Raw genomic sequence first — 15,719 nt, 5'->3', positions numbered from 1 at the left:
GGTTGGTGCGACCATTAAATTTCTATAAAGCTCTTCACTTCTCAGAACCTTGTGCATCTCACCCTCTTTCCGTTTCTGGAAGTATCTTTGAGCAACGTACTTCACTCTTTAGCGATCAGGGAGAAACCACATCCTGGCTTCCCTAGAAACAGCAAAGCAGAAGCATACTTCACCCCAGTCAAGCAAGAGCCCAGCTGACCCAGCTCCTTTTATTCCTTGCTGATAAATTAGCGAAGGCCATAGAAAAAGCAATGAGATTGGAAGTCACCAGACTCGAGTTAGAATCCCAACTCTACTACTTACTACTGTGAACTTGGACAAGTCATTCAACTGATTGGGGCCTCAGGCTATGACCCCTAAGGTACCCCCCAGCTCTGGATACAAGAATGAGTAAAATTAATAGGACTTTTTTTTAACCACACAAACTAAAACCAGATGCAAATTACTTAAAATGGAAAACATTTAGGGGCGGCCAGGTGGCTCAGCGAGTGAGAGCACCAGCTCCAGTGTCGGAATGACCAGGATCAAATCCGGGCTCAGATACTCAGCACCACACCCAGAAATAACTGGCCGTGTAAACTTGAGCAAGTTACTTAAACCTGATTGCTCTAAAAAAAAAAAAAAAAAGAAAACGTTTGGTGGTTACATATGAATCTGGCTAGTTTTTTCACTGGGATGAGATGGCCAGTTTTGCCTTTAATCTGGACCCAGATTTGATATAATTGCTCAAAGCTCTTCTTGTGTTATAAGGTAGATGGCAAAAAAAAAGGCCATTGATTACTTCATGGTACTAATTCCTAGGTTAAAAACCAGTTGTTTAAAGCTGATTTTCCTTACTTATTTCTAAGACTGCATAAGATTGTGAGCCCTCAAAGAAAAGAAAATATGATCTAATATCTACTGTCAGTATACTTCATTCAACTTGAGTGACAAGAGGAAATAGAACCATCTCTTTTCTCAGCACGCTTTTTTTTTGGGGGGGGGTTAACAAGCTTACTTTAATCAGTCTAATATGTATCATTTACCTACCGGTGTTTCCCCGATAATAAGACACTGTCTTATTAATTTTTTTGGACAGAAAAACACCAGAGGGCTTATTTTCAGGGGAGGGCTTATTTTAACGAACATTGACAGCAATTTTAATAAACAGGTAAATGTGAACAAAAAAATGTACCTTTATTCAATAAGCAAATCACTGGGGAAGAACAGGATGACGCGCTCACTGCTGCAGCTCTGATTGGATGCAGCTTGGAGTGTGGCGTGCGTTTCAGGAGGGAGGGGGGGATGGTGCATACAGAGGGTACCATAATGTAGCGTGTAGCAGAGGGAATCACCTTCACTACAGTAGCAATCTCAATAGGGCTTATTTTCAGGGGAGGGCTTATTTTAGAAGAATCTTACACAGTAAGGGGAGGGCTTATTTTCGGGATAGGTCTTATTATCGGGGAAACACGGTAGTTCAGGGGGAAAAGGTCAGCACCCCGAACTTCAGAATATACAGACAGAATTATCAAGACAGAGAAACAGATCAAGTAGACAGATTTCCAAACTGTCCAACCATTACATCCATACCAAACAACATCTGGGTTTCAAAGCCAGGGGACTCTGGACAACGGCTTTCCAGAGTTTCATCTGATCAAATCACAGAACGTTTCTCAAAGTGAGCTCCAAACAAACCTACACATGGCAGGGCTTATATAGCCTTCTCCTGGCTCAGAGAATGTAACAACCTTATTGACTCACTGGCCAATCAAAAAGTATTTACTGAAAAACAAGCCTCCCACCCCAGGCTCCAGGTGCACTTTAGCCTAGGGGCAGGGAAGATCTTACAAGTTTACATTCCCATTACATTCGGCCCCAAGATCTTTCATGCCCATAGCATAGTCAATTTACTTTTGAATTAGCACCAAACATCTCTTAGGTCACATTTTTGAGATACAGAACTAAAGTTACCAAAGTGGCCACTGGGCCTTAAACAAACACAAAGTACATAGCATTATCACTTCAAAACAAGAGTCCAAATAAAATTTCTCTTGGGGGGGGGGTGTCCTTCCCCTCACAAAGCTCCAGCCCCTGCTTCCAAGTACAGAGAGGGGGCTGGGCAACAAAGCCAACAAGGTGGGGTCCTTGTGGGTCCAAGGCACTTCATCCCACCCACCATAGTCACGAGTCCATCCTCCCCCTGGGTCCCAAACTGTGGGAAGCAGCAAGGAAACACATTCAGTGCCCCTGCTTTGCTGCTCAGTTCTTATCTTTTCCGGTGGCTGAATTCCGAACTCCTGGGCTCCTTCTCCTCCTGCAGGCAGCAGCCGCTCCTGGCTTCTGCCCAGGTCCCGATGCAGGCAGCTCACCATTCCTGCTCTCAGCTCAGCAAAGTCCGCATGCAGGCCATTCTTCTCTCCTGATCCACAGCTCCACAGAGTCACAGCTACCACAACTGGGAAACAAACAATTATCCCAGCCCCCATACTTTCCTTTTACTCTGCAGATCCTGTTCCTGACGCCATTTTGTAGCAGCAAGCACCCCAGCGTCCCCAGGGTGGCTGCCACCACAGTTTCTTGGATCTGCTTTGTTAAAGGAAAGCAACTCAAAATGGGTTAACAAGCTTACTTTAATCAGTCAAATATGTATTGTTTACCTAGTTCAGGGGAAAAAGGTCAGCACCCCGAACTTCAGAGTATACAGACAGAATTATCAAGACAGAGAAACAGATCAAGTAGACAGTTTCCAAACTGTCCAACCATTACATCCATACCAAATCAACACCTGGGTTTCAAAGCCAGGGGGCTCTGGACAACGGCTTTCCAGAGTTTCATCTGGAAAGTCAAATCACAGAACACTTCTCAAAGTGAGCCCCCCTCAGCATGCTTTTTATTCCAAGTTCTGGTCACCTTTGTTGAATCTAATGTTCAAGGGGGCATTATTTATCTTTTTGAAAACAGAAGGCTGATTTCATGGGAAGTTAAAAAGGAAATCCACTAATTTCATGTTAGAAATTCCAAATACAATTTAATACTTTAAAAAATTGTTCCATAGTTGATGGTTAAGAAAAATAGGTAGAACTACTTATGCTTCGCTGTGTGTATCATTGGAAATAAGGATTATTATTGAAAAGAACTATTCAATTTAATTAATTGGAACAATTCTTGATAATTTCCTATGTTACTGCAAAATTTCCAGATGGTTGTTTCAAGCTATTAATGACGGCATATTAACTTAGCTTATTATTCACTGAACATAAGAACATAAAATGTGCCATATCTGTTTCATCCAGCCTAGAATTCTGTCTCTGCCAATGGTAGTAAAGGGCTAATTTGCTATTGTTAATGTTGGCATTTAGAGATGTTCCTATAAAACACTCTTTTTTTGATTCTGGTTTTCATTATGGATCTGTTTCCCATGAATTTATCTAAAAACATTTTGAAACTTTTAGACTTTTGAAGATAAAGAGGGTAATAAAAGATAATGTGTTGCTTTCTTAAGCTTGCCAAGCATCTTGTAGGACATATATTTCTCATTTTCAAAAGAGTTGGTTTGATACAGGTTTTCAGAATTGCACTATGTAAGTAAAATCCCATTTATGACACACTAATACTGATGAAGCTCTAGGCCTAATCCCTCATGAAAACACTTGGCTATCTCCAAGAGCTCTAGAAACCAGCCCACCTCTCCCATATTCTGATGGCCCAGTAAAGTTGCAGCAGCCTCCCATGTCCCTCCCTGGTGACATGACATGATCCATATTGAAAATTCAATTGTGGGCTGCCTGACGGACTGTGTTTTTACCTTCCTTTGTATCTCTGGCACTTACCTCATGGCCCAGCACTCAGAGACACCTGACTTGAAGAAATAGACATCTGTCAGCTTGACATATGACTTCAACTCAATATACTTATAATGCCGAGACAGAGATAAATAACGGATGTGTGAGTGTGTGTGTGTGTGTGTGTGTGTGTGTGTGTGTGTGTAAATAGTTTGGAAATTCTAGTGTGGCGTCTTAGGGAAAGTTTATATTGAAGAATTCCCTCTAGAAAGGATGATTTGCAATGCAATAAGACTGCCTAGAACTATCACTTCGGGGTAAGAAAAGCTTTACTAAATCCCCTCATGCTTTAAGCAAATGACATTCAGGAAGAAAGGGCTGTTTGTCTGACTTGGTATTCTAAATATTGAGAAATAGCTCTCACCTTTAACTACTATTCACATTATTTGCTTGTGTTTGAATTATAAAGGCTATCAAATTTTAAGATTTGCTTAGGTGTCTAGCCTTGTATGTTTCTTTTCCGAGGAACAAGAGTTGAAAGGTGGGTGCTACGGACATATCAGAATATTATTTGTATCTAATTTACATTTGCCTCCAGAGACTTATATAGACAGGTGGTTGGTTTAGGCAGATTCCAAGGGGAAAGATATTTTCACTATCCTAATATCAGTTAGTAAATGCTTTTCTACCCTGTTTCTGGAGCCTTGTTTTTATGCCTTTTTGTTCAGTCATTTTTCAGTCTTGCCCAACTCTCTGTGACCCCATTTGGGATTTTCTCGGCAGAGATCCTGGAGTGGTTTGTCATTTCCTTCTCCAGCTCATTTTATAGATGAAGATACTGAGACAAACAGGGTTAAGTGACTTGCCCAGGTCATACAGCTAGTAAGTGTCTAAGGCCAGATTTGAACTCAGAGAGATGAGTCTTCCTGACTCTAGACCTAGTCCTTTCTCCACTGTGCCACCTAGCTGCCCCTGGTTTGTATAGCCATCTTCCTTCCCCTATTATTTTTTGTAAGCATATGACAGAGAATGTTAAGACATAAGAGAATAATAGAAATATTTTCTGTACTTCACATAACTCCTCAACTAGTTTGGAAAATACTAATTTAAATACTTAGAGTCACTGATTTCTGAGCAGGCTATGTTCCAAAAATGCATTTGAAACACAGATGTTTCTGGGTAGAGGTCATCTGGTCATACTTTATACCAATACCTAACCATCATTTGTAACAGTATGTTATGGAAAAATATGTTCAAAATTCCAGAAACACCTTTCCCCCTAGCTAAGGTAAGGACTTTGCCTTCTTTAACCTCTCTCATCTTTAGAATAATGAGACTGAGGGATTCCTTTCACTACAAGTTACTGGTGAGGGCTCCCATGACTTCAGGTTAGAATTCCAGGAGTGTTTAGGAGGAGGGAAAGATGAAGGGTGGAGTGAGGGCTGGTGGAGAAATAAGCCTCACTGAGAAAGTTTTCAGGAGAATAGGATGAAAATGAAAATTTTTCATGAAAATGAAAATGAAAATCTGTGAGGCTCATGCCCCAGGGATCACTGACCTGGTGTTATTTAATCATTTTGTCAGTGACCTGGTCACCTGATCAAAGGCATAGGTGCCACATTTATCCAATTTGCAGGTGACAAAAATCTAGAAGAAATCCTAATATACTAAACAGCAGAAACAAGAATTTGAAAAGTTCTTGATAGGGTAGACATTTGCACCAAATCTAATAGGATGACATTAAGGGGAAAAAATGTAAAGATTGTATTACAATTGAGTTCAAAAAAAATCATCTTCACAAGAGCATGGGAAGCACATATAGATGGCAGTTGGCCTGAAAATGACCTGGGAGGTTTATGTGTGCTGAAGCTCAATGTGAGTTACCAGTATGATAGGGCAGCCAAAAATGCTAATACAATCTCAGGCCAAGGCACGATCTCCAGAACTATGGAGGTGACAGATAATTTTGCTCTTTTCTGCCTTTATCTGTGTAGATCTAGTATATTGTGTTCAATTCTTGGCAACATATTTTGGGAAGAAAAGCTATAGTGTCCAGAGGAGGGCAAATAGGACCATGGAAGGCCTGAGTTCATACCTGCTGACAATTGGTGGTATTTAACTTGGAGAAGAGAAGAACTGGAAGGGTTAGCCCATGGAATGATGATTAGGCATGCTCTGCTCAGCCCCATAGGATATGGCTTGGAGTTACAAAGAGAAAAAACCAAGTTTGATGATAGGACATACTTCATAACAGTTAGCTCCATTTCGTACTGGAATGGCCTATCTTAAGAAGAAGTAGGTTCCTAGTCACATGAGGTCTTTAAGGAAAGACAGGATGACCTCTTGGTAAATCCATATTTGAAGGCAGCTAGGTGGTACAATGGATAGAATGTAGGATGTGGGACCAAGAAGACCTGAGTTCAAATCCTGCCTAAGACATTTACTAGCTGTGTGAACCTAGACAAGTGACAATCTCTCCCAGCCCATTTACTAATCTATAAAATGGGAATAATAATGATGACATCGACCTCCCAAGGGTTTTGTGAGGTCAAATATTTTAAATGCTTTACAAACTTAAAATGTTATAGAAATACTATTGGCACTAAAAGGGATCCTATTTTGGTTATAGGCTAGACAAAAGGTTCTCAAGCTTTCTAGTCTCAAGAACCTATTAAACACTTAAAAATTATTGAGAACCCCCTCCAAGGAGCTTTTGTTTATGTGGGTTATGGCTAACAATACCTGCCTTATTAGAAATATAAATGGTAGTATTGTTATGAAAATAGTTTTGAACTTTCAGGACCCCTTGAAGGGTGTCAGGGCCCCTAGGGCTATCCAGACCATACTTTGAGAGCCAGTGACTAGACTGAGTGGCTTCTGAGGGCCTCCGTGAATCCTGAGGTTCTGTAATTTGAATTCCAAAACTTCCACCAATGTAAAATTCTGGGTTCCTAATAAGCCTCATTCCTCCCATGGGCCCCAAGAATTTGCTTACCTGCTTTCCTTTCTATTGTTACCTCCAGTTGCTTCCAAAAGGAGCTTCCCCTCCTTCTTAGACTCACTTCTATGTTCCCAAACCTACCCCCCCCTTTTTTTTTTTTGCTTTTTGGAGGTGGGAGGGCAAGGCAGTTGTGGTTAAGTGACTTGGCCAAGGTCACACAGCTAGTAAGTGTTAAGTGTCTGAGGCCAGATTGGAACGTGGGTCCTCCTGACTCCAGGGATGGTGCTCTATTCACTGCACCACCCAGCCGCCGCCCCCCCTGCCCTTTCTTTTTTAACTGAGACTCGGTGGGGGTAAGGAATACCCAGATAAATGAATCAGTGGTAAGTGTGTATACACACAACTGATTTTGTTGTAGAGGTGAAGGGCAGGATGCAACCTCTGGTGCAAGGTAGGAAACACTGGGAGCAGTGGTGGGAAGGACGGATAGTGGGCGCTGCCTTAGAGTTTAATAGCCCATCTTTCTTCTTGCCCTTCCCAGTCCTGACACCACAAACCCCCGTTATGAATCTCTCTCCTCATTAAAAAAAAAAAAGAGCCTTGGTGGGCATGGGAGACAGTTTCAGGAAGTAGTTACTAGAAATAGAAAAAGAACAGTAAGGGAAAGGAAAATCTCAAATGGCGGGAAGGAAAATTAATCAATTAACACTTACTATATGCTAGGCACTATGCCTGGGATGCAAAGAAAATTCAAAAAGAGTCCTTTCCCTCAAGGAGCTTCCAGTCTGCTCTGTGGGGAGGGGCAGTCCTCGCTCTGGCCACTGCCCTTTCCTAAGCGGTTGTTTGTCCTGTTAAGGTAAGTTGGGGAGGCAAGAGTCAGGGAGCTCCAGGCCAGGAAGATTGGTGGCCATTTTACCCATACATTTCCGTTTTTGTCACTGTCTTTCCAGCTTTAATCGCCTTGACTTACCACCTTATGAAACTTTTGAAGACTTAAGGGAGAAACTTCTCATGGCCGTTGAAAATGCTCAAGGATTTGAAGGGGTGGATTAGGCAGCTGCTACTTTTCAGTTGTTCTACTTCAAGCAAGTTCTTCTTGCCCTTCGCATTTGCCTAATGGACACAATAAGCCACAATGGCGGAACAGTTGCACAAAGTTGGTTTCTGGAGCAAACTCTTCGACAATGCAGTTGCCTAAGGGCAGAAGTTGGAACTCTAGCCCAAGGATAGTATTTCTGCATTTTCCACCACAAATTATCAACTGGTTGATGTGTACACTAATTACATTTCAGGAGGACTTGTTCTATTTATGTGGACCTCTGTAGGCAAAGCCCTTAATAAATATTTTACATACTTTCTAATGACAATGAATGGAATTAATCACTCTACAGGTATAGTATTACAATTCATGTTTACTTTTAAAAATGATTTAGACCTATTTTCAGATTTTATTTCGTTACAATTAAAGATATTATATACTTGGAAAAATGAGCATTTTTTCTTATCTGAATTTCCTACCAGACTTAATGTCAATGACATTTTTGTTTTTTAAGTGCATTGACTCTCCCCATACCCCACTGTATTCAAAATAGAGACCTAATATTTGTCCAAAAATGTTCCCCAGACGACATTTAGAGAATTTCAAACAAGTCATCGAGCATAATGATGTCTTTCCACACCCAGAGAGGCTAAGCACTGACTGGAGCTTACATTTTTGTACAAATTTAGCATCATAGCTGCAAGACAAGAAAGAATTATGACATAGCATGAAAAATTTTGTGTTGACTTAAAAGGAATCACAGCATTGCCCCTTGGTGGCTCTTCCAAGTAATAGAATCCTTATTGAGTCAGGGTGAGACTAGCATTTCTTGTAAGAGGGCCGGCTTACCTATGCCTCCTTCCTGCTGTACAATGATGCTTTTATGATCTTTCTTCTTTACTGTTCTCTATAGCGGAGGCATTTTGAATGAAACCTGGCACTGCTCTCGATTTGAAATTGTGGAAACCAGATATGATTTATCTTCTGTTTGTATGCATTTGCTAATGGTCGCTGAATAACCACTTTTGTCCTGACTGCACCGATTCTGAAGGCACTTTATGTACTACATGGAACCCATATCTGGTTGTTTTTTCTTTAATATATCATAAACGTTTTAATGTGATGATTCCTTCTCATTGCACATGTCTATCCGTTGTGAATTTGGCGGCTGCTGATATATAAAACCCCAGATGTAAAACTGAGCCCACAATCCTCTTCTCACCAATTGTTTATGATTTTTTATACAATCACAAATATTAATTTAATATACACTTTATCTAACCAAGTTTTGTTACCTAGAACATGTTGCATGCTTAAAAACTATATAATGCCTGAGTTGTATGTATTGTGTGATAGATTAAAGGTAAAAGAGAGAAGACTAGCATTTGATCCACTCAAGTTGTTAATCTAGTAGTAGAATAGGCTTGAGGGTATTTATTGGTTGCAGTCATTTGGTTACCTTCAGCTTTGTACGTCTTCTTCTTTGCCCATGGAGCTGAGCAGTTCCTCTGGTTCTTGGGAGAGCTCTGCCAAACTCAGACAACTAGTCATGGCCCTGTCTATACTAGTGAAGCAATTGTTAACCCTTATTTTCCACTGCCCTCCCCCCTAACTCCAGGACTTGCCCTTTCACTTAATCTCTTGCCAGTAGAGGATGGGGCAAAAATTTATGGCGTCATGGGTTTTATATTTATTAAAGGCAAGACAGAGATAATAAAGCCCCTTATGCAGCAACATCATGACACTCAGAAAATGTCATCTTGCTGGGCTCTGCAATGCTTGAGAAAACACAGGAGCAATCTACAGCTGTTTAGAGCACTACAGTTCCCAGAGATTTCTGCAGCAGAAAGGCATTGACTCCTTTTTCCACATTGGTCTTTGTCTTTGATAAAACTAAAAAACCCAACATTCCGAGTAATTCACAAGTAGACAATTGGTGGCTTTTTTAACCAATTGGTGAGAAACTTGATGTGTGTGTGTGTTGGTTTTTTTCAATAGTAGATCTGCATAATGTCTCACTCAGTTGGTGAAAATCCCTTTTGTGCAACTGCCTTATTCCAAAGTGAATTTTATTTTAAAGATTCAATCCAAAGGCTGAATTGTGCATTGGTTACTTTTTGAGAGCTATTACACAATTATGGTGCTGTATAATCAACCTTTTCCAAGAACCTGGATTTCTTTTAACTATGATCAAGGGCAGATAACCACAAGATACAAAATAAGTGCAAAATATCAGGAGAAGAAAAACCATTTTATTCTGGTGAGAAAATTTGTAAATGTCTAAAAGGTAAATTAAGACTAGAAACTCCAAAGGACATTGACATATACCATAACACACCTCTAGAAGGCAGTAATTAAATAAGAGAAAAATTCAGTTTAGCTCTTTCTAATAACCTACTTGTGTTAATGCTGAATGATCCTTCTCTGAATTTCCAAAGGCTACCATATTTCAATTGTTCTCCATAACAGTCCCCTACCCTGTTTCTCTTTATCCCCTTCTTGTTATCTTGTAATCTTCAGGATATAATCTCAAAAAACAATGAAGAGAACTTTTTGCATGAAAAGTAGATTCTTTAGTCAAAACTCTGTGCATCCAAGTCTGCTCTCTATATGACATTATCTGGAAAGAATCCTGTGTTTCCTATTCACAGATTGTCCTTAGCTGCAAACTTTGCTCAGCAGTCCATGGTCTTTACAGCCCCAATTTGTCCCCAACCAGAGAAGACACTTGATTCCAGGTTTCTCCAGCTTTCCACAAAGGGCATAGGTCTTGAAGAGACAATCTTCCAGAGGGCGTTGCAGGTTAAGGAATTTACTCCAAAGAATATATTGTTAAAGAATGCTTGTAGAAGTTTATTTAGCGTCAGTTACCATGACTGTCCCATAAAGTCTTTTGGTATTTCCATTCTTGATCCCTGTAGGCCTGATTAAGGAGTTTGGAATTTCCTTCTGCCTGGGATCAGCTTAGAAGTGTCAGTGTAGGAATGTGGTGATGCTTCTTGGACTAGAGAGAGGTTGAGATATTTGCTCCATTTCAAGCTGTATTCAATTTCAGTGCCTTTTTATTTAGTTTTTTCACTTTAAATTCTGTGTTCTGATTCATTTGCCTGGGTTTGTTATCTGTAGCTAGTTCCACCCTTCTTCCCTTATAAATCACAGAACATGAAAGTCTCCATTTAACTATTGTTTTTAAGGACCTTTATTATTAGCTGGCAACTGAAATTTTCCTCTAGGTGGTCAAATAATCACTAGTGTGAGCAGAAACTGTTCCTTTGATTTTAGGGCACCAGGGTAGATTGTAGCAGGTGCTGGGTAAAATGTCCAAACCATTTTCCATATCTCCCATCCACCATTGTGGTTTCTGTCCCTTGTGCTGCTACTCTGGCGCTCCCAGATCCACCATGCCGGTCTGGAGAGTCCGGTCATGATATATGTTATAAATCCTTTATGGTAACTCCAGGTCTCTACCTGCACTATTTATCTAACAATATTTAACAATGTTTAAGAGTTGAAACTAGCATTTTCCAAAAGCTCTTATATATAGTTTACCACTGAAGTTTAAAATCAAACAAAACACCCCCCGACTTGGTTAGCCAGCTGTAAATTTGTCACCGCTCTGCAGATAGCTCTCTCTCCCTCTCCTACGCCCAGGCTCTCTTCCTTTTCCTAACCCAGCAAGGACCCCGATCCTCAAGGGGGCATCTGTGGGATGCTCTCTCCACTTTCTGACAAGCCAATAGAGGATGCTGCAGTACAGAGTAACTGCCTAGTCCCCCTCCCTCCCTCACCCCCAGGCAAAGTACACTACCTCGGTCACGTACTGGTTTTTTGCCTGTATCCTGACGTGGAAGTTGTGTCAAAACTGCCGACTTCAGGCCTGATGTGTTTAAACAAAAAGATCTAAAAACAGCCCTTTTCAACTCCTTTGTAGTTTAGATTTTAAAATGGGAAGAAAAAATGTGATATACTTTGGACCACTTTTTTAAAAATTTATATATAAGCCTTAACTTACATTGTATATATAGATATACATGTGCACTCACACACACACACACACACACGAGTGTTTTCAGTGTAAGAGAAAAATGCTGTAGAATTACAAGATGAACTTGTATAACATTTTATAAGGGGAAAAAAGAAGTTTCCGTTTGTATGGAATTTTGCAAGAAAATCTTGTTGGACATCTTTATTGAAAGATGTTTCACTCAAAGTAATGCATGTTTAAAATGCATGGGGATTTTTTTTTTAACTTTGATTTGCAATAACAACTGGAATCTAACCACGTGTAAACATTGTCTGCAGACCTGTAGGACTGCATTCTCTACTTTATATCAGTGTTACTAAGCCACCATCACCAACCATAGCCTTGTGTCAGCATACCTTTTTATTCTTATAAGCCATTTTGCGCCTTTTAGTCAGACTGATTTTCACTTAGGATGTCATGTTTTCCTTCATGTTAACCTCATCAGATTTTGATCTTCCCTTTATTACTATGTATGTAATATTTATATACATATATATAGTACGTATGCTGTCAAAATATATATGTATATATTTATATAGCATTTTTTTTTTACATCTTCCTTAAGTAATCTAATTTCAAAGGGGAGTGAGAGTTTGGTCTCTACACTTTTCTCCAAGCCCAGCCCTGTAAATTCCAACCTCCGAGCCTGAGCAAACCTTAAGAAGGTGATATTGATTTGCTATCCTTTATCAACCAAGGAATTCAGATTAAACATGAATGAATAGTGACTTTTAAAGTGAAAAGAGTTTCAAACATTCCAGGTGAAATCCCGTTTCATAATTTTTTATTGTTAAAAGAAAAAACCTCTTAATATGAGGCTAATATTTGATACAGTGGTAAACACTAAACTATCTTGATTTTTTGTTTGTTTTTTAAAAAAGCAACTTATAAAGAATGCTCATTTTCACAATCAGAATAGCTTTAAAGTACAGTTGAATTTGATACACAATAGGGAAAGTTTTGTTCAAGAACAAAACCATTGTTTCCATTTATTTTCTTAAGAGAATTGAAAGGAAATGTAGATTGTTTGTTTTCCTGACAGCAAAAATGATCAATGTGACACAATGAAGTTGTTGTAATGAAATGATGCAACTTGTCAAATATTTAATAAAGAATTATGGAAGCCTAAACATTTTATGCTTCAAATACATGATTTCTTTGATTACAAGTGTATTTTTAATGCATTACACCAGAGGGTTTTTAACTGTCATCAGTGATATATGAAATACCCCCCCCCCATCATTCATCTTCCCCAAAACCTCCGTAGCTGCAACACTTGTGATCACCTCAGCTGCAACCGATTTGCTGACCTGGAATACCTCCTAAGAAGCTGCACATTAAGACATTGGCCTCTTGCTTACAGGTGCCAAGGGCCCTGTGCTGGGAGGATCTGGCGAACTTCTGATTGGTCTCTTTTGATTAGGGCTTTACTGAACCGTCCCTGGTAATTGTGAAAAAGGGACCTTCCTAGTCCAGCAAAACAGGGAGTTAGTCCCCTAATGAATGCCACCATAGCTCTTCAGTCTAATGAAGAAGTAATAGACTATTTTATCTTTCCTTCCACCACCACCCGCAACTTTTTTTTTAAATGCTGAGTCTTGATTTCCTTGGTGAAAGACTTACTATTTAATCCCATTCCTAAAAAGGAATGGCTTTGGAACTTCCTTTGCTACTACTGACTTACCTATCCCTCCCCTGTTGTGTTATAGGGGTATATGAGGATATGTCAGACTTGTGGAATTGTGTTTCTTTTGCTCATTAATAATCCCAAACTCCCCCCTGAGCCTTCTGTTTCAGGGCAGTTAGCCCTTTACTTTGTAATGTCCTCATTCATCCCATCGCTTCCCTTCCATGTCCCCTTTCAGAGGCTGTAAGACTTAGTAACTGGTTAGTTCCCTAGGACTTCTGAATCTTTGAACCAGTATTTTTCCAAGTCTTCAGCAATATTCTTCCTCTAGATTTGAAACTTGAAGTTTAATCAAGAGAGACTTAGCACACTAAGAAAGAACCACCAAAGTACATCTGATTTATTCTCCTTCCTCAAGGTCCAGACTATACTTTATATGGACAGATAAATACTTTTCCCCCTCTTTCCCATTTCCCCTGCATTTGCAGCATTTCCTATTCTCCTTCCAAAAATCTTTGTGTCACAGAGCTAGAAGAGATGTTAGTCGTCATTGAGTATGAAACTTTTATTTTACAGATGAGGAAACTCAGACCCACAGAGATAAAGCAACTTGCCCAGCTAGCTAAGTAAGCATTTACAATCTTTTTTACTCCAATGGTGTTCATAGGAAAAAAACGAAAATTTCTTAATTGAACAAATAACTCAAGTTGTGTGTAATTCATTATGCTAAGTGTTGGCAGAAACAATAGAATACTAGCTGCTCTCAAGGAATTTTCAGTCCATTGGTGCAAGGAAAGAGACAAATTACTGATGATAAAAGAAGGAATATGGTAAGGACAGAGATTCAAAAGGCTAAGAAAACTAAGAAAAGAAATTCTTCCAATGGGGGTGGGGTGGGATTAGGAACATCTAAATGGGAATGTAGTACATGGGAGTAAAAATCTGAGATGAGATTCCATCCTAGATCATCATGAATCCAAGTTCATTAAGCCACTCTTCCACACTGCCTAAGTATAACTATACTGATATATGTTATACATATATATCAACATATGCATAATGTGCATAAACATATACCCACATGCACATATATGCATACACATAAACATACATGCCCATATAAACATATAAACCTTTGCACAACCACATATACATGCACATCCATATAAACGTGCACATATATGGTGTGTGTACACACATAGCTGGCTGGAATTTCTAATGGAGAAATATTCATGTGTGTTTAATTTGGCCATGGTACAATTCCATTGATAAAGGGATCAAAAAAACTGCACAAATTTGGCGAGATGAGGCTGAATTAGACTGAAAAGAGAATGAACATAAAGATTCCCTTTCCAACATGCTGTGTTGTGATTGATTATTGGTCTGACCCTGAGCAAAAAGAAAAATGAGTGAAATTGCCTCATCATTTGGAGGCTTGGCCTTGCTGGCCCAGCACCCTCGTCCTCCATTTCTGTGTAGTCTAATAGAGAGAAAAGAACTGGGAAGGGGAGAGCCCTCCCTGCCCAGTCTACATGACCCTTTCATCAGCACCCTTTTGACACAGAGTCCTGTTCTTTCCTTCTGCAGGGCTTCAGGGACTGGACTAGAGAATCACTGCCTTCTGTGTCTTCTGCTAGCCTCCTTTGTCCCTGTCCAAAGCAGGCCCAGGGTTCAGGGTTTGCTGTGTTTGTTCACCCAGCAGGGTGTTCCAGTAATCCTCTGCAGAAAGATTCTGGGTAACTGTAAAGAAGTGGCTCGTTGCTCACTCACTCAATTCAATACTGGTTGTCTTCCTTCATCCTGAAGGACGTGGCTCCCATGATTTAGTCCTCTTGGCAACTGGCCTCCCACACCTGCCATTTTTATTTGGCTTACTCTTCTCAAGTCATTACTGGAGTCATGATTTGGAATTCCCCGATTTTGTTTATACTCTAATAACGAACAATGTCGTCGATGAACAGACATGGCAGTAAGTTGCTTTTTTTTTCCAGTTGGATTGACCTAGGTGATGTCTAAGGTTTACATGATTTACATCTTCTGTAAAGGTGAGCATTGAGGACGGAGTTTCTTGGGGATGTGAGTGGTCTTCCATGGCATCAATCAATCAAACAAGAATTATTTATTAAATGCTTACTATGTGCATTACTTATTATTAAATTACTTATTATTAAGTGCTTACTACTTACTATGCAACTATGCAAGGTGCTGGACATCCCAGTACAAAGAAAGAAACAACCTCTTCCTGTGAAAAACTTCCATTCTATTGGGGGGAATGGCAAGTGTACATAGAGAAAAATATCAAGGGAATAAGTACAAAAATTGCC

At 39.8% G+C, this 15,719-nt stretch overlaps 1 protein-coding gene across 7 annotated transcripts in view; it reads left to right on the top strand.

Moving 5' to 3' along the window:
• The window catches only part of LOC138173169 (E3 ubiquitin-protein ligase NEDD4-like), a 507,966-nt gene extending 495,045 nt beyond the window's left edge, over window positions 1-12,921 (top strand). For all 7 annotated transcript variants that reach the window (XM_069103074.1, XM_069103087.1, XM_069103095.1 and 4 more), the window contains one exon: window positions 7,656-12,921. In XM_069103074.1, coding sequence (XP_068959175.1) covers window positions 7,656-7,758 — 103 coding nt within the window. In that variant the 3' untranslated portion in view covers window positions 7,759-12,921. The remainder of the gene's footprint in view (window positions 1-7,655) is intronic.
• The last annotated feature ends 2,798 nt before the right edge of the window (window positions 12,922-15,719 follow it).

This window comes from Petaurus breviceps, unplaced genomic scaffold (genome assembly GCF_028583685.1).
Source record: "Petaurus breviceps papuanus isolate PSGF00001 unplaced genomic scaffold, PetGlider_PUasm1.0 129, whole genome shotgun sequence".
Taxonomy (NCBI): Eukaryota; Metazoa; Chordata; class Mammalia; order Diprotodontia; family Petauridae; genus Petaurus; species Petaurus breviceps.
The sequence above is the reverse complement of the archived record's forward strand: the minus strand, read 5'-3'. Positions and strand labels throughout refer to the sequence as shown.